Consider the following 27,145-nt stretch of genomic DNA (forward strand, 5'->3'; position numbering starts at 1 on the left):
AAAAAAAATGAAACAAGATAGGACAGCTAAACACCCTGTTAGTTGTTGGATCTCTTTAACGCTGAAGGGAGAGAGAGATATTTTAATTTATAAGTTATTAAAATTATGAATTGTTTTAATGATGTGTACATAAATGCTAACTTAGATCTAACTAAGTTGCACCGTGTCATTGCCATCTCATTCAGCTTTAAAAAAATGAAGGAATTAAAAATCTTGAAATTCGTTAAATATAAAGATAACAAAATTTGAGTTTAAAATAAACCAAGTACTTCGGCTATAGTGGGAAAAGAGTTTTCACTAAGGACGAATCGTTCGAATATTACCCGAGTTCAATTTTTGGTGGAAACAAGGCTTGACCAGTGAATCGTTCCTCTGAACCACGAAAATAGATTAGTCGATTCACTATGTGGATTGAAACTGGTTGACTAAACTAAAAAAAAAAAATTGAATTTAAAATAGAGGACTAAAACATTATAATAATATGAAAAAATAAATTAAAAAATAAAAATAAATTAATATTAAATAGTGCATTATTATCGAATAAAATTTATTATACAACCATATATATATATATATATATATTTAATATAAAATTTTAGTGTCAGTTGATATAATATAAAATGGTGTTTGATATAACGTGTAAAATTAATAAATATTTTTATTTTATTTTATTAATAGTATAAAATAATATTTAATTAAAAAAATTTAGATAAAATGACATATAAATAATTTACTGGAAGGTGTATTTGTTGAATGAATAATCTAAACAAATAATAAAAAAATAAAATATTTTTTTATAAAATGAGATAATATTGATCAAGTAGATTAATTTGTTGCTGATTACTCGTTGTTAAGTTTGTGCCCAAGAGAGTTTACTAAAGTGAAGTAGAAGAGTAGCCGTTGCTGGGTAGGCAGGCAGTAGTGGCTGCCCTTTATAGTTCTCCGAATCATCATCTCCAGTTCGGTCAAATATCAAAGAAGAGAATGACGAGTACTCAATCAGCGGCGAAGATCGATTCCAATTCAAACCACCAACGCCTCTACGATTTCGCCAAAATGGCTCTCATCAAGATATTCGCTCACCCCTACGCCACGGTCCGTATCACTTTCCCCTTTTCCATTCCATTTTCATCTTTTCACTTTCTCATCTTCCATTCAATTTCAAAATTCAAGGTCTGCGACTTGTATTGTGGAGGTGGCGCTGATACCGATAAATGGCTCGACGCACAAATCGGCCACTACATTGGTATAGATGTTTGTTCATCCGGGATAGACCAAATTCGACAAGCTTGGGAGAGTAATCGCAAATCTTACACTGCTGATTTCTTTCAACTTGATCCTTCCACAGTTAGTCACTCACCAATATTTTCTTATTCATATGTTGCTGCTATAACTAACTTAGGGTTTTTTAAATTGAACTTTGTTTTCTTGACAGGAAAATATAGAAACGCGTTTGGAGGAGAAGATCAATACGGTTGATTTTGTATGCTGTTTGCAACATTTGCAGGTCTTACATTTACTTTCGAATAATGTTTTGAATGCTATCTTTTACTTTATGCCTATTACAAAATGGAGTAACTTTGTTTTCTGATAGTTAGTGTCTCAAGTCACGACTATCATTTCGGATGCATTGTTTTCTCTCTTGATTTGTTCACTCTGATTTGCTTTTTGGTTTTCTTCTGATTAACATATCTAATGCAGTTGTGTTTTGAAACTGAAGAGAAAGCGCGGAGACTTCTTCAAAACGTTTCATTTCTACTGAAACCAGGGGGATATTTTCTCGGTATTACTCCTGACTCATCTACTATATGGTATGGGACTTAATTGTCAAAGGCCTATTATTCCCCCGTTTAGTTGCATGCTCTCTGTTTTTTGTGTGTCCAAATAAATTGTTATAGATTTGGTGTAAGGTTTGCCCATTTGGAACCACTTACACAGAATAAAAGTACCGTTATACGCTCGATTTTGAATGAACCACTTCAATCACTTTCTGTCACTTTGCTGCATCCAGTTATAAAGTTTTAATTTTCTTGGATTCTTTTGCTTTAAGATCGTTAATACAACCAGAAATGTTTCCATTATTCTGCAAAACAGTGCCCCGGAAAGCTAAAAGAAGTCCATGTACATACGTTGCCCCTCTTATTCAGTTTCATCTCTTAAACTTGACATGTAGTTGGATAAAATCCTCTTGTTTGCAGTTTTTGACTTAATTTTCCACTGGATTAGGGTAGATGCTGTATTAGAAGACTTAATTTCCATAACAAGATTTCTTTTAGTCATTTTTTGGGTGATCTTTGAACTACGTCTTTGCCTTCGTACAACCGTGTCTTAAATTTCTCAGTCTTCTTATTCTTGAACATTATAATGTTCAAATTCAAATAGTGTCAAACTGGATTTCCAGATTGATCCTCGGCTTAAATTTAGAGTTTTCTGCTAGTGAATGACTCTAAGGTGCACTCCTTTTCTCTTTTGTCGGGATGCTTAGTTTATTTCACTTCTGTCGTGCTTTTATTATAATAATGATGATAATGATATTTATTTCTGTCAAGTGGTTTCAGATGAAATCCACATAAAATGCCTCGTTTAAGATGCGTCAGACCACCTGCTATTAGGTTTCCACTATCGGGCCATCTACCATTTATTTCCACACTCCAGATGTTCAGTCCTTGGCGTGAGAGGGTGTGTTAAGAGTCTCACATCAGACAATTTATGGCTTGAACATGTGTTTATAAGCGGAGGCAAGCCTCACCCTATACACCGGTTTGTATGGTTGAGTTAGGACAAACCACACATTCTTAACACTCTCAGTCTCTTCCTTAGTCCCTATATAACTGACTTTCACTACACTGTTTAATTTCTCTCTCGCTCTTTGTCACGGAAATAATCCCAATACACCCACTCCGGTATTTCCTATTCCTTCTAGTTCTAGCACAAACCTGTTGGGTACCGGGCTAGGGAGTTGCAGCCGTGCTAACAGCTCATTTGACCGGCATTACTCATATGAGGTCCTAACAATATTCCAAAATAATCCCTAAAATTACAAAATTTTAGTCCAGTTCGTCCATTTGTTGATATTTGCTAGGACTATAATGATATTTATTAAGTTGGTCATGCCGTCCCCCTCGGTTTATAAAAAAAAAAGTAATACCGGGGATACATTTGAGACTAAGCGAATAATCTCAAGGATGAATTTGATATCAAACCTAGACATATGGGTGCACCTGGTTAACATTTCGAGATTCTAGAGGCCATTTTGAACTATTGATATTGTTGAAGACTAGATTTATACTGTCATATAATTCTAGGGACCGAATTGAGTATTTACTCTCCTATAAATCATATAAAGCTGCATGAGATACTTATACACAGATACACTGGATGATATTAACACTGTCTACATCTAGGGCCAAGTATCAGAAGAATGTTGAATCCTATCACAACAAAGGCAGCAGCATGAAGGCAAACATTGTTCCCAACTGCATCCGGACTGAGAATTACACAATTACTTTTGAAGTTGAAGAAGAAAAGTACACATCTCCATAATGTATTAACTGCATGTTGCTTATACTTTGCTTTCAGTTACCGTTTATTATCATTCATTTGAATCTGCATAATGATTTCCAGGTTTCCATTATTTGGAAAGAAATATCAGCTGAAGTTTGCTAATGATGTCTCTGCTGAAACCCATTGCCTGGTTCATTTTCCAAGTTTAATCAGGTATCCTTAATTTCAAAACTCAAGATTGACAACTGAGAGTTCTGCGGGTTTCTGCCAAGGCACTGTATAAATTCCACTATGGTGTAACTAGTACCTAACAAGTCTGATTTAAATGAAAATGCTTGATTTTGCTTAGATTTCACTCAAAGAAATTCCAAACATGCAGACATTGACTTTGTTAGATATGGATGGTAAAACTTAAACATTGGAAGGAGTGGGTGTCTGACTGTACCTTTTAGGTTCATTTATTCAATTATGACTTGTAAAATTGGTCTCATGTGTCAATTGCTTCATAAAACACAGGCTGGCAAGGGAAGCTGGTCTTGAGTATGTGGAGATCCAAAATTTGACCGAGTTTTATGATGACAACAGGTTAGTATCATCTTCTCAAGAGGAGACTGATCCTTTCTATGTAAATCCTTCAATTATACAATTTGCATTGTTAATAATTTTGGAGATTGCAAACTGCAAGACTTTATTCAATTTACTTTCTTTGATTGTTGCTTTAAGAGCTCAATTATCAGGCTTGCTTGCGAACTATGCTCCAAACCTTTTGGATGTTAGGGGTAGACTACTTCCTCGATCATATGATGCGCTTGGTAATGCATTAATCGTTTCTTTTTATCCTTTTATTGTTTGTAAGTTTCTTAGGCTCACTTACAACTATTATTCATGAGAATACTCATATATTAGTTTCCTCACTCCTATGCAGGCCTCTATACAACATTTATATTTCAAAAGCCTGACCCAGAAGTTGCACCCCCGATTGCAACTCCATTATTGCAAGATGTTGGATATAACCTCGAAGAGGTAAGTAATTAATGATGATTATGAGCTATTTTACCTTGATGCACTCCTTTGAATTTATATTTTGATCAGATTTAATTTTATTTTCCTATAATGTTGTCAGGTGCATGGTGGGTGAAACTCTATATTTGTTTATTGTTTAATTGTAAAATAACTAGTAAATCTTCAAATATATTGACGAAATCACTTGAGATAAGTTATACCGGAAAAGTTCTTTTGAAATGATATATATTAAGGTAAAAAGGTGGGCAACTCTAGCTTTCTTCAAGGAAAAGCAAGCAACTAATAAGCTTGTTTCTTTAAAACCAATAATTCTGAAATTACTCGTGAGCATATAGAATTATTGTACTCGACTAGTTTTGACAAAATGCTTCTACCTCATGGCATTTGCTTTGCAGAATTATTATTTTCAATTGTTTTATAAATTAAAAATTAAATTATTTTGCATCCGAACTAATTTTTACAGGGAACAACGTGGCGAGAGGATGAAATAAATGGACTTGTACTCGAGTCTTCTATTGGGCTGGGCAAGATTAGCGAGCAGAAAGGGATATTAGGCCCTGGTCCAGCAGAACTACGTTATCCAGAAGCACTTTGATATGTCTGTTCTAATGAAGCTATAGGTTTAGCTATTTTAGTTGGTTAGTGCTGTTAATATTTTACTGGCACCACAGAAAAAAGGAAGTTAGACTCCTATTTCTTCCCCTTGTGATTCTAAGGTTTGGTGTTTTAGACATGTAGGTCAAATATTGAGAGGTTGGCAGATCTTATATTGGCATATTTTAGTGTTAGTTTTTTTTTTTTTTTGGATCTTCTCTTACTCCAGTGTCCCAAAACAGGAGAATTAAAATGAAGTACTCAATATTTCAACATATTTTAGTCGTATAGTTTTCTTTGCAAGGAATTCATGGAGTGTCAGGAGTATCTTTGAAATTGCTTTTTACCCACTAGTAAAAAACAACTTTTTAATTTTTCTTTCAAATATTGACTTGTTTTCTTGAATCACGAAACTAAAGGGAGAAATATTTATAATATAAGAAAAGTAATGGTTTTGAAAATATTATCTCTATCCCAGTTTATAATTTTAATATATCTTGATTTTGGGGTATTTTATGTCTAATTAATGTTTTTTTCAACTGATTCAATTTTTTGTTCTAAACAAATTTTGGCTACTTGCACAAAGTACTTCATACCTTAGCATAAAATACATTTTGGTTCAAAAGATTTGGTTTAAAAGTAATTTTTTTGTCAAATCAATATGCAATATCCTATTATTTATTTTGCTTCCCGATGTTTTAGTATGACACTTAAGGTAGAAATAAAATTATATCCTTTTTCACATTATACACTTTTATAAATTAGTTTAAAATATTTTTAAATTAACGACTGAATCTTAATTTTTTTTTAAATTTGGACAAGTTTATTATTATTCAAATATTTTTATAAATAATATAAAAAAAAACAATATTTATATATAAGGTAAAATATAAATAAACATAAATTTTTCTATTAAAAATAATTATAAAAAAATTGTTAAACAATTTTGTTTTTCATTTCATTTTTATCTTTCACATTTTAATAAGTTTCATAATTCTCTTTTTATGGAAATTTATGAATCCGGTTAAATATATATTTTTTATCTTTAATTTAAAGATTTAAAGGTTGTTATGTTTATTTTATTTTAAATAAATTATATAATTGATTTTAATTAGCTGAAATAAATATTTTTATATATGAAAAATGGTATTTATGATTAAAAAAAAACTTATTCAGAAATGGTATACGGAAAAAAATTTATTATTGATCTAAATATTTTTATCTACGAAAATTTACTATTGATCTAGATATTTTTGTAAACGATACCTAAAAAAAATAATATTTGTATACAAATTTTTTTTGTTATTGATCTAAATATTTTTATATACGAAAAACGATATTTATGATCTTAATTTTTTTATTAAAAAATGATATACAGGAAAAAAAATCTATTATTAATATAAATATTTTTATATATGAGAAATCTACTATTCGTCCATATATTTTTGTAAACATAAATAATTTTGTATAGGAAAAAATTTATTATTGATCTAAATAATTTTATATACGAAAAATGGTATTCATGATTAAAAAACTTTTGATTAAAAAATGGTATACGGGAAAAAATCTATTATTGATCTAAATATTTTTGTAAATGATACATAAACATAAATAATATTTGTACACGGGAAAAAAATCTATCATTGATCTAAATATTTTTATATACAAAAAATGAAATTTATGATCCAAAAATAATATACGAAAAAAAAATTATTAATTTAAATATTTTTATATATGAAAAAAAATCAATTATTGGTCTAAATATATTTTTTAACCTTCTATTTAAAATAAATATATTATAAAAATAAATGTGCATTCTATTCTAGAACTTCTGCGTGTGCACGAATTTGTTATTAGTTTGTTTTAAAATGGTACATTCAACTTTTAAAAATTTAAAAAGTAAATTATTTAATAACATATTCTATTTTTAAATATTTTTACCTTATATTCCCCGACCACGAGTTAATAAAATCAAAAAGAGTTAAAAGGTTGTGCACTTGTAAAATAGTTTTACATTGTCATCCAATAGAAAATTATCAATTAGCCATGTCATTAAATTATTTTTTAAATAAAAGAGTGGTTTAATTGGATACATGGTGGTGATTGGTTGACAGTGTAAAAACATTTTACACTGTCAGTGCATCACCCATTTTCTCAATCAAAAATCTATTAATTGGGTTATTCATTTCTTGAAAAAGCTCAAAATCTTATCCATTTCGATTACCTACATCAATGGTAAAGAAAAAAACTTTCAATGAGCGCTAAGAAAGGTCACTTTGTAACATTGTTTTTTTGGATAATGCTAATAATAAACCCATTTATAGAAAGTTTTTATTGAGAAAAACAATAAAAGTATTAAGTTTATATTTTTATTAAAATCAATTCACAATTTTCAAGATAATTTTCCTTATTTAGTTCTTAATTTAATTTGTGTTCCTAAAGCACAAGGTAATATTACCGTTTTTCCATAAACTAAATTAAACATTGTTGAATACGAAGTCTGTTGTCTTTTTACATTTATAATTGGAGCTAGCTACCAACCACTTTTTACCTATGTCAATCTTTGTTTGTATCATTGAAAATTAATGAGAAAATAGACTCGGAAGAATAAGAGATTAACCCTTCTAGTTGTGGAAAAAATAAATCTCCACAAGTACTTCAGAAACATTGGAGACATGGATTTGGGGAAATGATTAATGTTTTGAGATTTTAATGTGAGCAATAAAAAGAAAAGGGCTAGAAGCCTTTACCTGGAAGGTCTGAAAATGGTTAAAGTTTTGAGTGATGTTTAATTATATTTTTTCTCAATTTTTTTTTTTTGAATTTTGACAAAGATTGGTGAAGTTAATGTGAAGATCTAGATGAAGAAGATAGAGATATGAAAAAAATATAAGATATTGACAGTGTATCATTATAATTAATGGATTGTCAAGATTCAAGGTGTGCAATTCGTTAACAAGATTAAACAGTTAAAATTAAAAAAAAAAATGTTAAAAGTTAATAGAATAAAATAAATTGATTCACCTAAGACATTTAATGTTAAAAGTCAATAGAATAAATTAAATTAATTAACGGAGTAGTTTTTAAAGGTCTAAAATGTAATAACGTAATAGTTACGAGACTAGAATGAAATATTAAATTAAATTAAGGAATTACAACACTAATTAAGCTTAATTCAAAATAATAATAAAAATAAATTTATTGTCTAATATTCTATCATAAAACTACAATGATATTCTAATTTTTTTTGTTTGTGGAGGGCCTAAGCACAAGAAGGAAACAAACTAAACACAAACAAACCTAGGGTAAAAGAAACTCTCTAAATCTTTCTCATAACTATCAGCAAGCCAGTTATGAAATATTTCAAAACCACCTAGGCAACTCATGGAATATTTCAAAACCACCTCCAAGCTTTTTTTCATGCAAGGCTAAAAGATGAGCACACCCATTCACCTCTCTAAAAACATGTCTAACCTCCACCTTCTCCAACAAAAACATCTCTTTATAAATTTGTCTCGTTAAGCTACAACTAACCACATGATCCTGAGAGGAGTTTAGGCATATAGTAATAGCTTCCTTCGAATCCGCTTCCACCAACACCTTCGAAAAGCCGAGTCTTCTTACCATCCTAAGACCTTCCAAGATACCCCACAATTCTGCTCGAAGCGGGCTACAATACCCCACACCTTTAGCAAAGCCCCCACACCACAAATCGGCTTCATCCCTAATAATACCTTTATTTCCAAGATACCCCACAATTCTGCTCGAAGCGGGCTATAATACCCCACACGTTTTCGCAATAGCCTTCGAAAGGTTCGAGTCCGTATTTTTTGCATGGATATCTTTATTTCCACCAGTCACCTTATATTTCCCTTTCAACACTCTACACCACATCTCCTAATTTCCATTCATAATTTCCCCCTAGCTTCATGATACACGCTTGGTTCATCGTATCAAGCTTCCTCAAACCTAATTCGCCATAATCCTTGCTTGTAGTCACTTTCTTCCAGTTCACAGCATGATAATTCTTATGAAGATCCGTATCTCCCCAAATGAAGGAACACTGCAGCTTATGGATTTCCTTAATGCTATCTTTCAGAAGCATATTAGTCATCATGGGATAGATCGGGATAGCTTCCATAACACTCTTGGTGAGTGTAACTCTTCCTGCAAAAGATAGATGTCTAGCTTTCCAACTCGTAAGTCTTTTCGCAATTTGCTCCGTTACGTAACTAAAATCACTTCTTCTCAAGGCCTTCCCTTTTATCGGAACACCAAGATACTTGCCAAGACACTGAGTTTCTTTGATACCCGCCATAGCACATAACTTCAACCTTAACCGTCTTGAAACGTTATTGGAAAAAAGAATATTCGATTTCTCGTAACTAATCTCTTGACCTGACATAGCGCAAAACTTATCCAAGGTACCAATAACACACTCCATTTGTTTCTCCGTAGCTTCTCCAAAGATAAGCAAATCATCGGCAAACATTAAGTGAGTTATCTCAACCCCATGCATACCAACCCGAAACGACTTCCACTTCTTACTAACCACCTCATGCTCAATTAAATGGAAAAGCTTATCCATACATAAGACAAAAAGATATGGAGAAATAGGGTCTCCTTGTCGGATACCCCGTTGAGGGCGAAAGAATTCGTTCCTGTTGCCATTCCAATTCACATTAGTTTCCAAACTAGAAACTCCATGCATGATAATGTCAATCATTTTCTTTGGCAAATTTATCTCTTTTAAAATTCTCCATATAAACTCCCAATTGAGTTTATCATAAGCTTTAGAGAGATCAATCTTCATAGCAAAAGTACCTTTCTTCCCTTTCTTGTGCCTCATGCTGTGAATGACTTCGTTAGCTATTATAATATTATCATGAATAGATCTCCCAGGAACGAATCCCGTCTATAGAGGAGACACCAAATTTGGCATAAAAGGCTTCAGTCTTCCAACCAGAGTTTTAGTGATAATCTTATAAAGAGAGTTGCAAAGAGATATAGGTCTAAACTGAGTAACTCTTTAAGGCTGCCCCACTTTGGGAATGAGGCATATATCAGTCTTATTAATGTCAACAATAATACTTGGATTATTCCAAGTCTGTTTAACAAACTCGCTAATTCCTTCACCAACCACATCCCAGGCCTTCTGATAAAACCCCGTCGGGAATCCATCAAGGGCAGGAGCTTTTCAACTTCAAAATAATCAATATGATTTCAAAATTTATTGTGATTTAAATTTTATTAAATAATATTAAACATTACATCATTTAGTTGATGCAAATAAACTTTTTCAATTAAAAAACCATTAATATAAAAGGTAGTATATTGAACAACAAGAATAAGTTTTTGTTAAATAAAAAGTATATAAAAAACAAGCTAAAAAAAGTCATAAACTAATAAAAAAATATAAAATAAAGGTTTACACAAACATTATCAAAGAGATCTCTCTTATATTAATGTGAGTTAAGAAGTAAAAAAAAGTTGTTAAAGTTTTTTTTTTGACTTACCAAATACACTCTAGTATCTTAAAAATAAATACCAATCTTAAAAACAAATATAAAAAATGAGCTGTAGAATATTGATGGAGTATTATTAATTTTGAAACTAAATAATAATTATATTTTGGATGTAGTTGGTTTTCTCTCTCTCTCTCTCTCTCTCTCTCTCTCTCTCTCTCTCTCTCTCTCTGCTTCTCAATTTCTCAACTTTGTTTGCATTTCATTCCAATTTCCATGTGCACCTTCCCATCCCATTTCCTTCATCTCCCACATGGCTACTTCTGCTTTTCTCTGATCGGTGAGTTTTCTTCTACTCCGCTTTATCACACTCCTTTTGCCTTTTGCTTGTTATAATCACTTTCTGGTCTGAGATTTGAGTTTTTACTGACAAACTTTTTGACCCATATAATCAAAATGTCTGTTAAAGTATCTCAATGGCAAAAAGTTTGTAACTTTGTGATTTCATAAAGGTTTTGCAATCTGGGTTTGCTTGTATGATTTGGGTTTGGTTCTTGGGGTTTAAGATTTATGTAATTTATTTTTTCATTTCTAATTGTGATTTTAGTTTGAATTGTTGATATTGGACCATTTATCTAGAAAAATGTAGTAACATTCATTTTTTTTTTTTGAGGAACCTTCAACATTGAATTTGAGTAGTAAGAGAATAGGATCTACATTTAGGTTTATGTTGTGTAGCTTTCTTTTATAAGTATATATTCTTCAGCAATGTTTTCTAGATAAGAAAATTTGTATTCCCTTTTTGCTTCTTAGTTAAGCAATTTTATCCTTTAGAAAGTAAAAGGCCTAAGGACATTTGACAATCCAAAAAGAGTAACAAGAAAAAATGGGAGCTTTGCTTTTTGCTTGTACTTGAATATATATACTTATTTTGAGCTACTTGAGATGAGACAGTTTTTATTGGTGTATCGTTGATGATTCGTTGCAAGCTCTGTAGCACTGACACCTCTGAAAAAATGTGTGTTTTATTTGCTGAGTATTGGATGTATAAGTTATAACACCCTTCTTGACAGTACTGTTTTGTGTTTTATTTGCTGAGTATTACAGAGCTATGACAAAGAAATCGCCTTAAAGAGGATAGTTTCTTGCCATTTCTAGATAAGCAATGGTTGCGGAGTCATGGTTTCGTAATCTCTGGAGGGCTCCTCGGAAGCATGATGCTAACTCCGGGGAGGTGATTGGAGTATTAGCATTTGAAATAGCGAGCTTGATGTCCAAGCTTGTTAATTTATGGCAATCGCTGAGTGATAAACAGGTTGCGAGGTTGAGAGAAGAGATTGCAAATTCAATTGGCATAAGAAAGCTTGTTTCGGATGACGATCATTTTATTGAACGATTGATCTGTATGGAGATAGTCGAGAATATGGCACATGTGGCCGAGTCCGTGGCTAGGCTTTCTAAGAAATGCAACGATCCGATTTTGAAAGGTTTTGAAAGTACCTTTTATGGGTTTATCACTACGGGTACGGATCCGTATGGGTGGGAATTCACTAGCAAGAAGATGGAAAGAAAGATTAAAAAGATGGAAAAATTTATATCGACTAATGCAAGTCTGTATCAAGAGATGGAGGTGCTTACTGAGCTGGAGCAAACTCTTGCGAGAGTGAAGCCTAATGGTGAGTCGGATGGTGTAAGTTTAAGCGAGTATCAGAAGAAAGTTGCATGGAAGAAACACGAGGTGAAAAGCTTGAGGGATATTTCTCTATGGAACAGGACATATGATTACACAATACATCTTTTGGCTAGATCGTTATTCACAATATTTTGTAAGATCAACCATGTATTCGGAATTCAAGAGATGGTAGATGATGGTGGAAACAATAACTCGAGTGTCTTAGATTCCGAGAGCATTTATAGAAGTCAATCAGTCTCTGCGTTATTTCAATCTTCATTCGATCCATCACAGAATCATATTGCCCGATTTTCTTCAGGACCTCTTAATAATATTACGAGATCAGGTCCAATTGTTAGAGCAAATAAAGCCAGCGTTACTCATTCGGGTCCAATGGTTAGAACAAATAAAACCAGCGTTTCTCATTCAGGTCCCCATGGCGACTCATCCACAAAGTCGGGCCCAATTTTAGGAAAGCATACAGGTGTCAGTTTTTACTCGGGTCCCCTTGGAAGGAATGCGAATCAATCGGTTCCACTTAGTAGAACAAAAAAAATGAGCAAGATTTGGAACTTTTATAAACACTCTACTGGCATAACTGGGAAGGAAACTCACACAAGACACAGTCGAATGACTCAAGTAGGACCTTTCAAAGGATGTATGGCTTGGGACAGTTCTTCCATCATTGACTGTCATTCAAGTGCAAGCGGTGTTCACAACGGGGTTCAGAATCCCAGAGACGCTAATTCAAACCTTCTCAGTCTTGGCAAAGTAGTTCATCATACTCAATCAGTTTTCAAATCTATGTGCAAGCTTTTAAATCCTCCGCCTGAAACCCTTGGCGCTGCTGCTTTAGCACTTCACTATGCAAATGTTATAATTGTGATTGAGAAGCTAGCAGCTTCTCCGCACTTGATAGGTCTTGATGCAAGAGATGACATGTACAACATGTTACCGAGACGTGTGAGAATCGCCCTCAAAGCCAAATTAAAACCATTTACCAAGGCCATGGCGTCGTCATCAGTCTACGACACGAGTCTCGCAGGAGAATGGAACGAAGCAATGTCAAGCATATTGGAATGGTTGGCACCGCTTGCTCATAACATGATAAGATGGCAAACTGAGAGGAGTTTTGAGCAACAGAGCTTTGTTTCACGAACGAACGTGCTGCTGGTTCAAACGCTTTACTTTGCGAATCAAGAAAAGACAGAAGAAATCATCACTGAGCTTCTCGTGGGTCTGAATTATGTCTGCAAATATGGCAGGGAGCTCAATGCAAAATCTCTGGCCGAGTGCGGCAGTTTTAGGGTTGGCAATGAATATCTTAATCTGAATATATAAAGATCAACTGTGTTTCTTGAATTAACAGATGAAAATGAAATGGTAGATGAAGTATGGAAGAAATAACTACATACTCATTATCATGGAAGTTTAGTATCAGAATGTGTTTCTGGTGAGGATTTTTTTCGTTGTTTTTGAATATTTATCGATTATTTATCGTTGATTTTTTCGATAAGTTTCAAGTTATTAGAACTAGAAGTTTCAAGTTTTTTCGATTATTTGAAGTTACTAAATGGTGTGTAGGGTGTGCATATCTATGAACATCATTATTTGTTCAATTGTATAGTGCGATCACACATGATTATTGTTTATCTCTCTATATCTTTTAAATTGTCAGGGAAAAAATGGTTTGCCATTGATATTATGTACTGCCATCTACTCTCTATTATGCAACAATTGCACGATTGCAACAATCGCACCGTCTCAATCAATGTATCTTTACCAAAAGAAATTTGTTCTAATATAAGTGTTATTTTATTTTTTCAATATAAAATTAATGTTTACTAATTTTACCTCTGATTAATATCGTCCATTTTCAAGTCATTAAATTAATTATTTTTTTAATACAATGAATAAACAGTACATAAATTTATAGATTTTCCAATAAAGTAAATTGAAACTTTCTGCATCAATTTCCAATTCAATTCAAATAAATATTACATAAATTTTCAGGTGGAAATTAATATATAAATTGACCAAAAAAACAAACTTTATATATTAAGAGCTCCAAATTTTCTTGGTGGTTTATTATTGCAGTAAAGACATTTTGTTTTGTGAATCCATTTATTTTCATTACAAGTCACAACCAACAAAAACTTGTTATGATAGCCATTCATGACTTAAGATAGGACAATGAAGCTGGAACAACCAGAGGGAAGAGGAACAGTCATGCGTTTGGTTTCTGGGTATCAATGAATTGGGAAAATACAAAGTCTCTGTAGTGAAAGAGAGAAGGGAGAAACAGAATTTAATAGTTACCTTCTATTCTTCCCCCTTGGACAGTTTTGTTAAAACACTTCTAGAAAGATAATAAGAGATCACTGCATGTAATCTGAATCCCTCACATCACACGCAATAAAGCAAACAACAAGATTTTTGTTAGTTAATAATTTTTCTACCTGTCACAGAAAAGTGGATAGATCCAAAAAAGGAAAGGGATGTATTTGGACAACACATTTATTATTCAAAGAATTTCCTGTTCCAAGCACTATTGGAGGGGCGCGCAAAAAACCAACACAAGATTATTCTCAATCACCCCACTTTTTTTTTCTCCTAAAAAATGGAAAGAAACTAACAATGCCTAGTCTAAAAGCCACATTCCACAGAATATTCTTGTGGTGACTTATTTTACAGATGAAAATAAACTTATTCAATATGAATAGAAGATACAGCTGACGTGATTTCATTGGTTCGTGGGTCAGCAGTTTCTAATGAAACACCACAAGGATCTTCTTTAACCAACATAGCGAGAACACTAACTGAACTCCATGTTTTCGTCACATTGCTGTTTGAATCTCCCAAAGTAACAGCAAAGACTGCATCAAATCCTCCTGCTCCAGGAACTCCAGCTAACAATACACCTTCCAAGTTCATTGTAGCATCTAGAAGTTGTGTTTGTGATTCTGGTTCAATCTGCATACATTACAAGTTTTGATGAGACTGCTGAGCTCATGAACTCTTGAAATATGATCAATCAGCCATGATCGCAAATTTGAGTTTCTAGCATAAAAAACTCTGGGTACACTTTCAATACAGATTCTAAAAGCTGAACAACGTGTAAGTATAGCATTTATGTTAATATGCTCCATAAACACAATGTAGATGGTATCTGAACAGTCAGAGCAGTCTTCTGAAAGATATTTCAGTCAAGGTCAAGTGTTAAATAAGCTCGTTATACTGAAACCAAATTCAAGACCCCAACTGGAAACACTCCTTATCTTTCTCCGCGGATGCAGATTACAAGTGAGCGAACAACTATGGACTGGAACAGTATCCAACCTTAGCTTGCCAATCATTCTTATTCCACAGAAAGATTTGCGGTGCCTCATGAGTTATTAATGAATAAAACAAAAAATTAAATTTCAACAAAGTTACAAATTCATAAGGGCAAATATATTCCACCTGGACATACCTATTTTTGTAAGCAAAATAGATATCATACAAACAGAGAACCATATATAACTAAGTGCTCAGCTAGTGAAATTAACTTACCGGAACACCTGCAGCCTCACCCATTAGACGCATATGATATCTGATCCCCACCATTGCCTCTTTGGAGCTTAGGAGTGCTTTAATAACTGCTTCCTTGTTAGGTTCAGAAGCTTGTTCTATCCACTGATTATGTAATTTGCATTTCAAACGTCAACATGAAAGAAGAAAATCAAGAAGAAACGACACAATGTATAAAAGTTTACTAAAACCTCATAGCATGAAAGAGCAGTCACAAGGAAATCATATTACACATCTACTAATTAAGTTCATAATCTGAAAGCAAAAACCAAGGTTCCAATGGCTACTAAACTTTGTGAAAAAATAAGGTCCCATCAAAAGTAATAGAAGACGTATGAGTCTAATCATTAAAGATACCATATTTCATGAAAACCAATAGAAAGAATTGTGGAAGTCTAATCCTTAATGCAAAAGCAAAGAAAATTATTGGGGCACAGTTTAAGTTGTTAGAGTTTAATGATGAGAACTGCTGATCAATATACTTTAGTTGCATAGGAAAAATCCTGTTATTTTCAAATTATTTCTATTCATTAAACAACTGTAAATTATCTCAACAAAATACCTTGTCGGATCTGAGGATGCTGCAGCTGTCAATCACAGACTTGTATGCATCCCATTGTTCTTTCGCTAATTTTCTTAGCAAGTTCAGTTGTGTTTCCAATGCTGAATTTGCATCTGACAATCTTCGCCATGTTTCCAGAGCTTTCTGAGGGTCAGACTTTTGCCATTTTTTGACAGCACCAACCATTGATGGCGTGGACGATCCACCAGTTCCAGGTTCCCCTAGTACCTAAAAGGAGAAACATCTTAGGGTGAGGAGAATAATTGCCATAAGTCAGTCACAGAACGAGAAGAGGACAAGAGGCATTAAAGACGCCACATTTCCTTTAATATGAAAAAGAAGATACTAAAATTTGAAAGTCAAGATTAAAAAAACTTATCAATAACAAAAAGCCGGGTTCTCAGGAGGCAAAGTTTGTGCAGTATTAACTGTAGTCGGTATATATATGTGGGAACATATTAAATTTCAATTTTAGTGTATGGTTCAACTTCTTCGATATATAAATTTGGACACTAAACAAGTAACCTTTATGTACTGCTCACTTAGGCATTTAGATTATATTCAAAAAATTGAAGAAGCTTTATGTCTGTTAGACTGATAACTTGCACAATGAGGCAAGTTTACTAGATTTTAAGATTATTATTGCAAAATAAGCAATAAGCTTCTCTCTCTTAGGTCATCAAAATTATAACTAAGGCCTTTTTTCACTAGGTGGCATCAACTACATTAATGACACCAGAATGTCCTATCATAAATAAGGTTTAATGAAAACAAATAAAGTCCTTTACGGTAAGGAAAATAGTTTTCCTCAGTCTCCTACTGCTTTATTGAACTATCCTCTATATGGTCTACCGTTTACCAGTATTACTACTACATGCCCAAACACAAAGCTCTACCATCTACTTCATAATAGGAGGTATACCAACACACTAAAGACTTCATCCACAACCCTATCTTGTCTTTTGTGGTCACTCATCCTTCGTAATACTCATCTTTTTGACATTGCTTATTTTCTTGTTGGAAATTGATCCCTCTCCCTTAACATTTAATTTCATACAACAGTATAGGTCTTATAGCTCTACATGATTTTCCTTATATTGAATCCATTTCATTTCATCCACCTTGCTTGAATCCTATTATCTCGTGGGTCATTAACATTGAATGCATTTCAAGGTTTACAAGTGCCGCAAAAAAATTCACAGCAACTATTTATTGAAAAGCATAATAACATAAAACAGCACAAAAAAGTAGTAATAGTAGATAAGCCTTTATTGATCATTCAAAAAAATTCTTTAAGCTAAGAAAACTGATTCTTATGGACTAAATAAAACCTTTTACATTAGTGTTATCAGTTGTTTCCTTGACATAACTGCCATAAAAAAAAAATACTCCGGCGAAATCTTTAATGGTATCATGTAAGAATAAGTACGTGAAAAACACCGGATTCCCATATATAGAAAGAACCCGAATATTCAAAAAGTAAAGTCTGAACCTAAATGAGAATGTGTTAAATAAAATAAAAGCAAAAACATAGCTCGGTTTGTGAAGTAGAAGGCTAATGGTACAGAAACCATAAGTTCAAAATGTGGATTGCCAAGAGGAAAGGGTGTCTGTGCAATGAAAAACTCAATTTTTTGAGAAACCTAGACGAAGGCTAATAAGATAACATTTTTGTAACCATTAAAATCAGGTAATTAAATAGAAATCAAAAGTATAAATATAAAGTTAGGTACAGCCTCAACCCCGCCCTTCAGTAAAAAAAGGAGAAATAGCAGGGGGGAAGGGAGGCAGAGCAGGGCGTAAGCGTTATAGCACTTAACACAAGACATGTTAACATATAATAATACAAACATATGCAAAGTTTAAGTTGCTTACAAGAGTCATCAAAGGTGGTAAAGAGAACTGGGTCCTGTCATGGTCCCAATTTCCTTTTAGAATGTCACAGATTACTTCTGGCAAGGCCACTGCTGTAGCTGCAACCTGCAAAGTGAATGAAGTTGTTGATGTTTCTACAACATCTCCAATAATTCAAAAACAACGCGTGGTCGATCAATGTAAGAGATGACAAACAGGAGAATCCTAGCATGATTGTTAACAATAGCAGGTAAATTAAAATAATGCGGCTAAAGCAACAATTAGTTACCTTGGGTTTTTTTTTTTCTTTCTTTTTCACTTTTACGAAAAATCCATATGGAAGGGACAAAGTACCAAAGTTACAAGTTTGTGTAAATTGAACGAATACAATGCACAACGGCGACTAAATAGTATTATTATTGAACATATTTGCCCTTGGAGTTTCAAGAATTAACAGGTAATACCTGTCAATAATCTCGAGATAGAAGCCAAATATGATCAAATTAAATAAAACAGGGAGGATGCATTACACCAGTTCTATGTTGAATTTTTGTGAGTCTTTATATGATGAACATGATTATTGAAAGTTGCAGCGTTGTTTCTCAATGCATAATACATATATGAGAAGAGGAAGGCAGAGGGCAAAAACCTGAGTTGAAGAAATCACTTCGGGGGAAAACCGCACATAGCGGTGACTACCATACACGGCGGAACTTACATCAAACCCACTACCAACTTTCCCTTGTGCAATACAGTGTGCTGTTTGAGCTATTTTATGAACCATATCAAGATCTGCAATATCCTTCCTGTCCTGATGATCTTTTGAAGAGGAGATCTTTACGACGCCAAGGTAATGAAGTAAAGCAGCAACTACAGCTGTTGTCATGGCTGCAGATGAGCCCAACCCAGTTTTAGCAACTTCAGGCTTACGATTTCCATCATTAGCATCATCGGTATTGAAGGAAATGGAGGCAAAAGGTGGAAGGGTGGCCAATGATTCTGGTGTCAAAGGGAGTCCCCGCCTCTCAATCTGCAGGAGTAGTTATTTAGACAAACTTCTTGGTCTAAGCTTTTAAACACTATACGGAATTATCAAGCTATCAAATTTGAAGGAGAAAGACTAGAAAGGATGAGAAAATGATGTGCGGAAAGTATACAAACAAGAGCAAGTTACCTCATTCCTATAAGAATAAAAATCATTGGAACCCAAAATTGTAATGTCAAGACCTGCGCAACAAATCCATTTATAAAATTGGAAGTTTGACGTTGTTGTTACCTGTTCATAATTAAAAGGGGTGAGAAAAACAGCATTACCTTGTAAAAGTAGTTTGTGTAACAAGTCCTTTTTATTCTGGTCAAACGTTGCATAAGCAGCAGCCACAGAGTATTGCACTGCATATTCCACAAAAGGGTTCCTTGTTTCACTGAAAGAACAAACCAATTCCTGTAAGCCTCACCAATCTATGACTCAGCTTGGATAAACAAATAATTACACACTTATGCTATCAGCGTTTATCATATAAGTCCTTATATATAAGTTATTTCTTTAACAGCAACAACAACAACCAAGCCTTATCCCACTAAGTGGAATCAACTACATGAATCAACTCCTGCCATAATATTCTATCCAGGACCATGTTTGAGATCTTTCTTAATAACTTCTCTTATGGTTTTTCTAGGTCTTCCTCTACCTATAGTTGTTTGACTTCTCTCCATCTGTTTTCATGTAAGTTATATTAATTTTCATAAGCTATATTGGAGATTTTATATGTCATAAGTTCTTCCAAACAGTCTCGGAAGTGCTCAGGAGTTTCACAAGTACTTAAGTCAATAAATAAGCTCAAATAAACCAATGAAGCAGACCCTATGTCAAACTATTAACAGTGAGAAAGTACAATCTGAGGATTCCAATTATTAACACACTTTCTACATGACTTGCTAGTAAATGAGGTGTAAAATTCAAGGTCCACAATTGAACTATGAATAAATTGATTTGATTTAGAGATAAATAAGAAACCTGCCTTGAAGAAACAGTTTGGATAGTAAGATTTTTGAGTGCTAATTTATACAAAGCTTCTCTGGATAGCTGAGGAGAAGTTAATTTAACATCTGTCCAAGCCTGAAGGAAAAGCAAGCAATTCAATCGCATATAATATAACAGCATCAAAAATCAAACTACAAATAATAAAAATTAAATGAGAAAAGGGAATAAAGAACAGACCCAGGCCCAAGCATCAGGTCTAGTTTCAGGGTAAATGGGTTTAACAATAGCATAAAAACGAGCATTAGTACTGAGAACAAGTCCTGCATTGGGTCTCTCCAAAACAAGATAACCCCCAGTGATTAACACTTTTCCGGGAGCAGAAGCAACCCTGTCAAATACCAATTTAGGGTAATTTAGTTCATTTCATTCCACTACTACATACATAACTAAAATTAATGCAACAGAGTAAGGTTTTATAGTTTGGGATTGATGAATGAACTTACACGGCCATTGATTGATACTGTGATCCTTCACTTCAGATGAGAGAAACGGTTGTTGTTGGTGGTGGATGCGATCACAGCTAATCTGAATCGGTTAATCACTCTGACTATCAATCGGAAAATATAGTATAGAATAGACACGCGTTGCACGTGGGTAGTGGTGCAACGAGGAAGGAAAGGTGTGCTACTACTACCAACTACTAGTTGGATTCAGTATCGGTGTGCCTTGTGTTTGTTGCATACGTTGCGTTTTTTTACCCGTTTAATCTGTTTGTAATTTGGATGTACAATTATTAATGGCAGGCCAATTTTAAATTTTATAGCTTCTAAGTTGATCATATGGAAAAAATAATATAGGCGTATTAGATTTTGTTATTGTTTCAGTCGTTAATGATTGAAGGTTTAGTTCTATAAGTCTGGTGATTTAGGATAATTTTTTACTTTTATAAATAATATTTGTGGCAAAAATAATACACATGAAATGTGAGAAAAAAATTGGTTTATATCATATCTCTTATGTTTTAATGATAACAAAATATTTAATGAACAATTATATATAATAACATATGTTCAAGTGTGTAGGATCATTAGTCAATTAATTTATTGGGCTCTGACTCGTATAAGAAAATATGAAGAGAAGGTTGAGACTCAAATTATGAAATATCAGAATTTGATGACTCAAACTATGAAAAATCATAATCTGATGACTCAAATTTTAAATGATAAGATTCTCATTGTCTCAAAATTAGGTAACTCATCTTCTGGTGGAATCTCAAACTCTGAAGACTATGTGCAAAGGAACTCAACCTCTAACCCGTCCTTAATTTTTGAAAGTTGATCTATCTTGTCAAGTCCAGTCAAGGTTGAAAAATAGAAGAAAAAAATTCTCAGAGACTAATTTGGACTCTCTCTTTTTTGTGAGTACTAAAATGAGTTTTCACTCAATAAAATAAGAATATGAAATAAAAATGATGTGGTAGGGTGTTATTTTATTAAGAGTGAAGACTCATTTTGGTCCCTCACAAAAATTAGACAACTCAAATTAGTCGGATCTCTTACAAAATTTAACCGGACCATATTAGTCCTTATATTAATATATAAAAAAAGCCAGAACGTTTAACAAATATCTTAAGTTTTTACCACTAGTCCAATGTATATTCATGACAAATAATTCCTCCTATAGTTTTTAGTAATATTAAACGATTCAAAATTTAAAATAAAAAAGAAAATTTGTACGAATGGGTCTTAAACCCAAGTCTGTTCAAGTTTGATAGTCACTTTACAACTAGACAAATCAATTTCTATTGTTAATATTCTTAATAATGAAAACTTAAGTTAATAATTTAGAACAAACATTTACTTATTTTAAATAACAAACAAATAAATATTTGTAAAGTGATTTTCATTTATCAGACTTAGATTTGAGACTTCATTGGTATAAATTTTTTTAACTTTTGTTTTAAATTTAAAATTATTTAATATTATTAGTGGCAAAGACTTAAGATATTGTTTAAAACTCTTGGAAATTATTTAATTTAGTATTTAAAAAATAAAATACAACGTGGCATTCTAGTCACGGTTTAAAAGTATTAATAGAATGACTAATATGGTCCGGTTAAATTTTATCAGGAATTAAATCGAGTTCTTTTTATTTTATTGTGAGAGACTAATTTGGGTAGTGTAATTTTTGTGAGGAACTAAAATGAGTTTTCACTCTTTTATTAAACAAAACTATTGTAGTGAGTAAAAGTTAAATGAGTGTTGAATTATTAGGTGAAATAGAAAAAATAATGTAGAGTATAAAAAGTAAAAAATGAGGTTGTTGAATCTATGAACCATTGTAGATAGTCGGATGGAGGAAAGTCTCGCATTTTGCTCATGCGCTCTGTTACTCTGTCACACTCCTTGACCTGCTAAATCAATGGTAACAAATATAGTTGCCTCAGTCATGTGGGGACCATTGCCATCAGTAGGTTTTATCACAGAAATCCGTGCAATTTTTCCAAATTTCACAATTCTTCCAAACTAGTGGCCCTTTATGATTGTCGAAATGGCCTTTCTTTGGAGGGGTTGGCTTGCCTCTATGAGTCACCTGAGCAGTTAGAATGGGGTTGGTTCTTAACCACCTTGTAAAAAAATTTCATTATCAATCAATAGATCATGAATTTCATCAAAAGCTTATGGATTCTCACAAATTCTAAGAGCTATAGGTGAAGGTTTTGTTTCATTGATAAAATAGCATGAAAAATAAGTTGATTTTGTCTCCTTCAATAATTGAAATCTGCATATACAATAGGTGAAGGTTTTGTTCCATTGAAAAAACCAAGTTGACTGTAGCCGATCAAGAGGACATTGAATTTCCCCATCCATTAAAAGAAAATTGATACTGTTAAATTTAAGGGAATAACTGGTGTGGCATTGGTTTCACCGATTGAGATGGTATATGCAACAAACATGGTGATTTGTTTCGGATCGAGAAGTCATTAACACACTCCTTTTATAAGCATATTTAAATATCATTTCTCATTCGATATGAGACTCTTTAACAAGCTCAACGATCCTACTTAACTACAATACTTAAATACACCATGTGTTTGCTATCCTACATTATATTGTATGCTTTGTTATCAATGACTCATTGCACACTTAATTAACATGATTCTCCTATATTAATTAACGTTCCAAATAAATAGAATTTTATTACTATGAGTTTGAGCGTATAAATATTGAATGAAGTTGCATTTTAGCAAACAATTTTCAAGAACTTCTTATGATAAGTAGTTTTAAAAATGCTTGTCAACAACATGTATGGTCAAAGTGAAAGACAAGTAAATGGTGGTTCTTTGTACATTTACATTAACTTAGCAATTTCAAATCCAAATTACAATATAAACAAATAAAACCAACGAACCTCCACAAAAATACCATGGTTCATTAACAACTCAACAATTAATTAACCATTACAGTCATGATTGAGCTAGATTTTGTGATGGTAACCATGGGGGAGAAGTTCGACATATCGGACATGACGCATTCAGTGGAAGCCATTCATCGATGCATTGCGCGTGAAAGCAATGTTCACATTCAGGCATAGATTTCACTGTCTCTTTAGGCATATACTCAGACAAGCATATTGAGCATGTCTTATCATTAGGTCTTGGTAAGTGAATGCCATCATCACCTATAACTATTTTTGGGTAAGATTCAATTGTAGGTTTATCAAGACCCAAAATGTTGTTGTATTGTTGTGGATCAATAAGAGATTCAAAATCTGCCACCGTCTCAGGAGCCCAAGTCCAACCATGGATCCTAAATCTGAACTTGCTGCATATCCAACTCAATATCGATATGAAACATAACAGTGTTGGTACTCCTACACATATGGCTATGGTGTAACTTACACCACGGGAAATCCCTGTAATTTTTTTCAAATTTTACGATTTAAATTCAGGTTATTTGAGAATTTTGTTATGAAGACTTTATTAACTACTTTAGCACCATCACTTTGTTGATAATTTATATTTATAGGTGTAACACATAATAATAGAAAATGTCAAATGCAAACAATTACAAAGGACAAAAAATGAGATTAGGTAAATAGTATTAAATAAGATAGGCCTGCCCCTCTATCATATATAACATGTTAGTATTAAATGGTTCCAAGTTTTTCTATTCAATACGTCAAGGATATAATTGTTCTGCCATATCTCAAATCATGGTAAAGAATATACAATATATAATACGATTTTATACAAAAGGACACGTGATTTAAAACTTATATTATGATTATTGTTATTATTATTAAATATTCATCCGACTTCACTTGACTTAACTGTGGTAAAATATGCTCCGTCGTCCTTCGGAAATGTCTGATTTATCTATATTTTTTTAGACGAACGTAACCGTCACTACAAGAAAAGTGTGATATAGCCACCAAATGTTGCGACGTGATTATCACGTGGCTCAAAAAAGTGAGTTGCGACGTGATAATCACGTCACTAAAAGTTTTTTATATTAAAAAACTAAAACCAACGTTAGCACATGGGGTGTCTTTAAATAATATTTAAAAAAAAAAGTTGCGAAATGAAAAACACGTCGCAATCTTTAAATAAAATAAAAAAAAATTAAAAGCAGATAAAGTAGTCTGACAAAGGGGGGAAATTCAAAGGGGGGAATTTCAAATTTTTATTTTTTTTTGTTGCGGCGTGTATTTCACGTCGCAACTTTTTTTTGTTAAACACGCCAGCATTTATGTACAGTCATGTGTGCAGTTGACTGACACATTTATTACTGTGTAGAAGTTGCGACGCGTCTCAAATTTTTTAGAGATCTTGTGTAAAAAGTTAAAGTTATTTTCAGCTTTGAATAATAAAATTTCTTTTAAGGAATCATATGTAGTCATAAATTAATAGTAGAATAAATGTATAAAAACTATTTTTTATAGTTTAATTATGAAAAAGTGTGAGGTCATATGTTATAGACCGTCTTGCATATCTTCAAAGACTGCCCTAAAAATGAGTCAAAGTCTTATACTCATACTTTCTATCTCTATTATGTTTGTTCCACATGTCTCATTTTCATTTTTTTTATAGGTTTTAGGGGTCTAGTGTTTTGTCGAACCATTTTGGCTTTATCCACTTTTTTTTAAAAAGCGCGGATCAAAATTTTAGACCAACTCCCTCGACTATATTTATCTCCTACACATTTTTTTCACAATTTTTACGGGAGAGACATATTCCTTTGCCACTTCCAACTACAAGTCTCAATTCTATAGTCCTAAAAAGAATATTAAGGGTCGATTTGATTTAATTTTTATAAAAATAATTTTTTATTTAAAATATTTTTACAATAATTTTAAAAAAATATTATTTAAAATTTTTTAGATATTAAAATTTTAAAAAGTTATTTAAATTTGAAGTTATTTTGAATAATTTTTCATGAATATTATTTTTAAGGTATATTTTTTAAAAAAAATTATATAATTTTAACTATATTTTAATCCTTAAATATGTATATTTATTTTATTGAATGTTGAAATTAATTTTTTAATCTATAGAAAATGATTTTAAAAACTTTTAATATTCAAAAAAATATTTTTAAAAATAAAAAGAAAAAATGTATTTTTTAAACCTAAAACATACAAACAAAAAATGGTGAGAGAAAAATCTTTAGTACCTTGTCTTGAAGGGATATTGTAACAAGCAATTTCAAGAGTTGAGTTATCTTGGAAGCCACATCTTCCACCGTGAGACTCACACCTCCCACACGACGGCGAATTCCACGTCAACCGAATATCATCCTTGAGTTCCGACGACAACACCTGATCATAAAACGGCGATTGAACCGGCACATTCACGGTGTCAACTATGTCACAAACAGACGACAAGTGCAAAAACACCGTAAGCGACGGTGTCGCGAAAACGTTGTACTTGGGAGAATCACTTAGACAGGCTATTGGTTTGTAACGAGACGTGAGATGTTTCAAATTAAAGGAGCATTTAAAAAAGGTGAATTGTTGATTGTAAACGGGATGGAAAGGAGAAGCTGAGAGGTTAAGTGAGAGAAGTCGTTTTGGAAGACAGTTATTGGGATCATTCACATAAAGTTCTTGTGTTGCGTAGTTTATTTTTTGGATGTTGAGTACTTCCATGTAAGGTAGATTGAGGAGTGTTTGGTTTTTTTCATTTTTGTTGCATAGTAGTTTGAAACCTGGGTAGCCACATGTGTTGTTTGCTTGTTTTGTTTCTATGTAGAATGGGAATCGGATTAGTGGTTGATTTGTGTGGCAACCAGTGTCTAAGCATGTTTCTATGGCTGCTTGTGCTTGTGCCAGTGTTTGTGTTTGATGACTGTTGAAGAGGAAATGGAAACAGATTAGGATGAGAATGGGTTTGGGAATGTTCATGTTTGTCAATGGATTTTGGGTTTGCTAAATTATTGGTATTGGTTGTCATCAATTGTCACAATCTATAACAACAGGCACACTATAATAGTCTTTTGCTTTTGGTTCTATTCATATATATATATATATATATATATATATATATATATATATATATATATATATATATATATATATATATATATATATATATATATATATATATATATATATATATATCTTGCTTTATTTAGTTGTTTATACACACCAATAAAGATATAACATTTGCTTGTTTTCACCTCACATACCCAATGTTAATTTATATAAAAGCATAATAATATTTGAAATTGTTGGAATATGCCAATATTCTAATAAGGAGATGGATTTAAAAAATAAGTGTGTTTATGTGTTAGTTGAAAAAAAAATAATCTCACTTAGATTAAATTTTTTGTCTAGTTTACTTAGTTATATAAGAAATTACTTGTTTCATTCTAAAACACGTCAAAAATTTATATAGAGTTTTTTCTTCCTCACTT

General features: G+C 32.5%; 4 protein-coding genes across 6 annotated transcripts; 2 read left to right on the forward strand and 2 right to left on the reverse strand.

Moving 5' to 3' along the window:
• The first annotated feature begins 847 nt into the window (after positions 1 to 847).
• On the forward strand, positions 848 to 5,478 carry LOC131622592 (mRNA cap guanine-N7 methyltransferase 2-like). 3 transcript variants are annotated; one of them, XM_058893637.1, is made up of 10 exons: positions 848 to 1,095; positions 1,174 to 1,347; positions 1,436 to 1,507; positions 1,702 to 1,811; positions 3,405 to 3,527; positions 3,625 to 3,717; positions 4,021 to 4,089; positions 4,228 to 4,316; positions 4,430 to 4,527; positions 4,628 to 5,478. In XM_058893637.1, the coding sequence occupies exons 1-10, from the start codon at positions 985 to 987 to the stop codon at positions 4,640 to 4,642; spliced, it is 954 nt and encodes a 317-aa protein (XP_058749620.1). In that variant the 5' UTR covers positions 848 to 984; the 3' UTR covers positions 4,643 to 5,478. The 3 variants fall into 3 exon arrangements, with proteins under 3 accessions (XP_058749620.1, XP_058749619.1, XP_058749621.1); XM_058893636.1 differs by having other exon boundaries at positions 4,991 to 5,451; XM_058893638.1 differs by lacking the exon at positions 4,628 to 5,478 and having other exon boundaries at positions 4,242 to 4,316; positions 4,430 to 4,569.
• A 5,297-nt stretch (positions 5,479 to 10,775) lies between these two features.
• On the forward strand, positions 10,776 to 13,908 carry LOC131622594 (protein PSK SIMULATOR 3-like). Its single transcript, XM_058893639.1, has 2 exons — positions 10,776 to 10,926; positions 11,694 to 13,908. Exon 2 carries the CDS (start codon positions 11,752 to 11,754, stop codon positions 13,597 to 13,599), a length of 1,848 nt encoding a protein of 615 aa, XP_058749622.1. The 5' UTR covers positions 10,776 to 10,926; positions 11,694 to 11,751; the 3' UTR covers positions 13,600 to 13,908.
• Positions 13,909 to 14,761: 853 nt separating this feature from the next.
• Positions 14,762 to 21,014, reverse strand: LOC131622595 (phosphomevalonate kinase, peroxisomal-like). Its single transcript, XM_058893640.1, has 10 exons — positions 20,732 to 21,014; positions 20,466 to 20,616; positions 20,266 to 20,363; positions 19,559 to 19,668; positions 19,419 to 19,471; positions 18,894 to 19,274; positions 18,266 to 18,370; positions 16,391 to 16,618; positions 15,811 to 15,933; positions 14,762 to 15,231 (listed from the first exon to the last, which is right to left on the reverse strand). The coding sequence occupies exons 1-10, from the start codon at positions 20,737 to 20,739 to the stop codon at positions 14,965 to 14,967; spliced, it is 1,524 nt and encodes a 507-aa protein (XP_058749623.1). The 5' UTR covers positions 20,740 to 21,014; the 3' UTR covers positions 14,762 to 14,964.
• Positions 21,015 to 22,462: 1,448 nt separating this feature from the next.
• On the reverse strand, positions 22,463 to 26,722 carry LOC131622596 (putative RING-H2 finger protein ATL21B). The gene is made up of 2 exons (XM_058893641.1): positions 25,904 to 26,722; positions 22,463 to 24,143 (listed from the first exon to the last, which is right to left on the reverse strand). The coding sequence occupies exons 1-2, from the start codon at positions 26,631 to 26,633 to the stop codon at positions 23,695 to 23,697; spliced, it is 1,179 nt and encodes a 392-aa protein (XP_058749624.1). The 5' UTR covers positions 26,634 to 26,722; the 3' UTR covers positions 22,463 to 23,694.
• Positions 26,723 to 27,145: the final 423 nt, after the last annotated feature.

This window comes from Vicia villosa, unplaced genomic scaffold (assembly GCF_029867415.1).
Source record: "Vicia villosa cultivar HV-30 ecotype Madison, WI unplaced genomic scaffold, Vvil1.0 ctg.000032F_1_1_3, whole genome shotgun sequence".
NCBI classification, from domain to species: Eukaryota; Viridiplantae; Streptophyta; class Magnoliopsida; order Fabales; family Fabaceae; genus Vicia; species Vicia villosa.

What these genes read in the sequence shown, in the direction of transcription:
- LOC131622595 (XM_058893640.1), bottom strand. An exon ending in GACCTGATGCTTGGGCCTGG is followed by an intron (nt 20,364 to 20,465) that starts GTCTGTTCTTTA and finishes CTTTTCCTTCAG; the next exon opens with GCTTGGACAGATGTTAAATT. An exon ending in ACACAAACTACTTTTACAAG is followed by an intron (nt 19,472 to 19,558) that starts GTAATGCTGTTT and finishes TTTGTTGCGCAG; the next exon opens with GTCTTGACATTACAATTTTG.
- LOC131622596 (XM_058893641.1), bottom strand. Translation starts at nt 26,633, where the DNA reads ATGAACATTCCCAAACCCATTCTCATCCTAATCTGTTTCCATTTCCTC. An exon ending in CAATATCCCTTCAAGACAAG is followed by an intron (nt 24,144 to 25,903) that starts GTACTAAAGATT and finishes AAAAAATTACAG; the next exon opens with GGATTTCCCGTGGTGTAAGT.
- LOC131622594 (XM_058893639.1), top strand. Translation starts at nt 11,752, where the DNA reads ATGGTTGCGGAGTCATGGTTTCGTAATCTCTGGAGGGCTCCTCGGAAG.
- LOC131622592 (XM_058893636.1), top strand. Translation starts at nt 985, where the DNA reads ATGACGAGTACTCAATCAGCGGCGAAGATCGATTCCAATTCAAACCAC. An exon ending in GCTGTTTGCAACATTTGCAG is followed by an intron (nt 1,508 to 1,701) that starts GTCTTACATTTA and finishes TATCTAATGCAG; the next exon opens with TTGTGTTTTGAAACTGAAGA. An exon ending in CATTTTCCAAGTTTAATCAG is followed by an intron (nt 3,718 to 4,020) that starts GTATCCTTAATT and finishes CATAAAACACAG; the next exon opens with GCTGGCAAGGGAAGCTGGTC.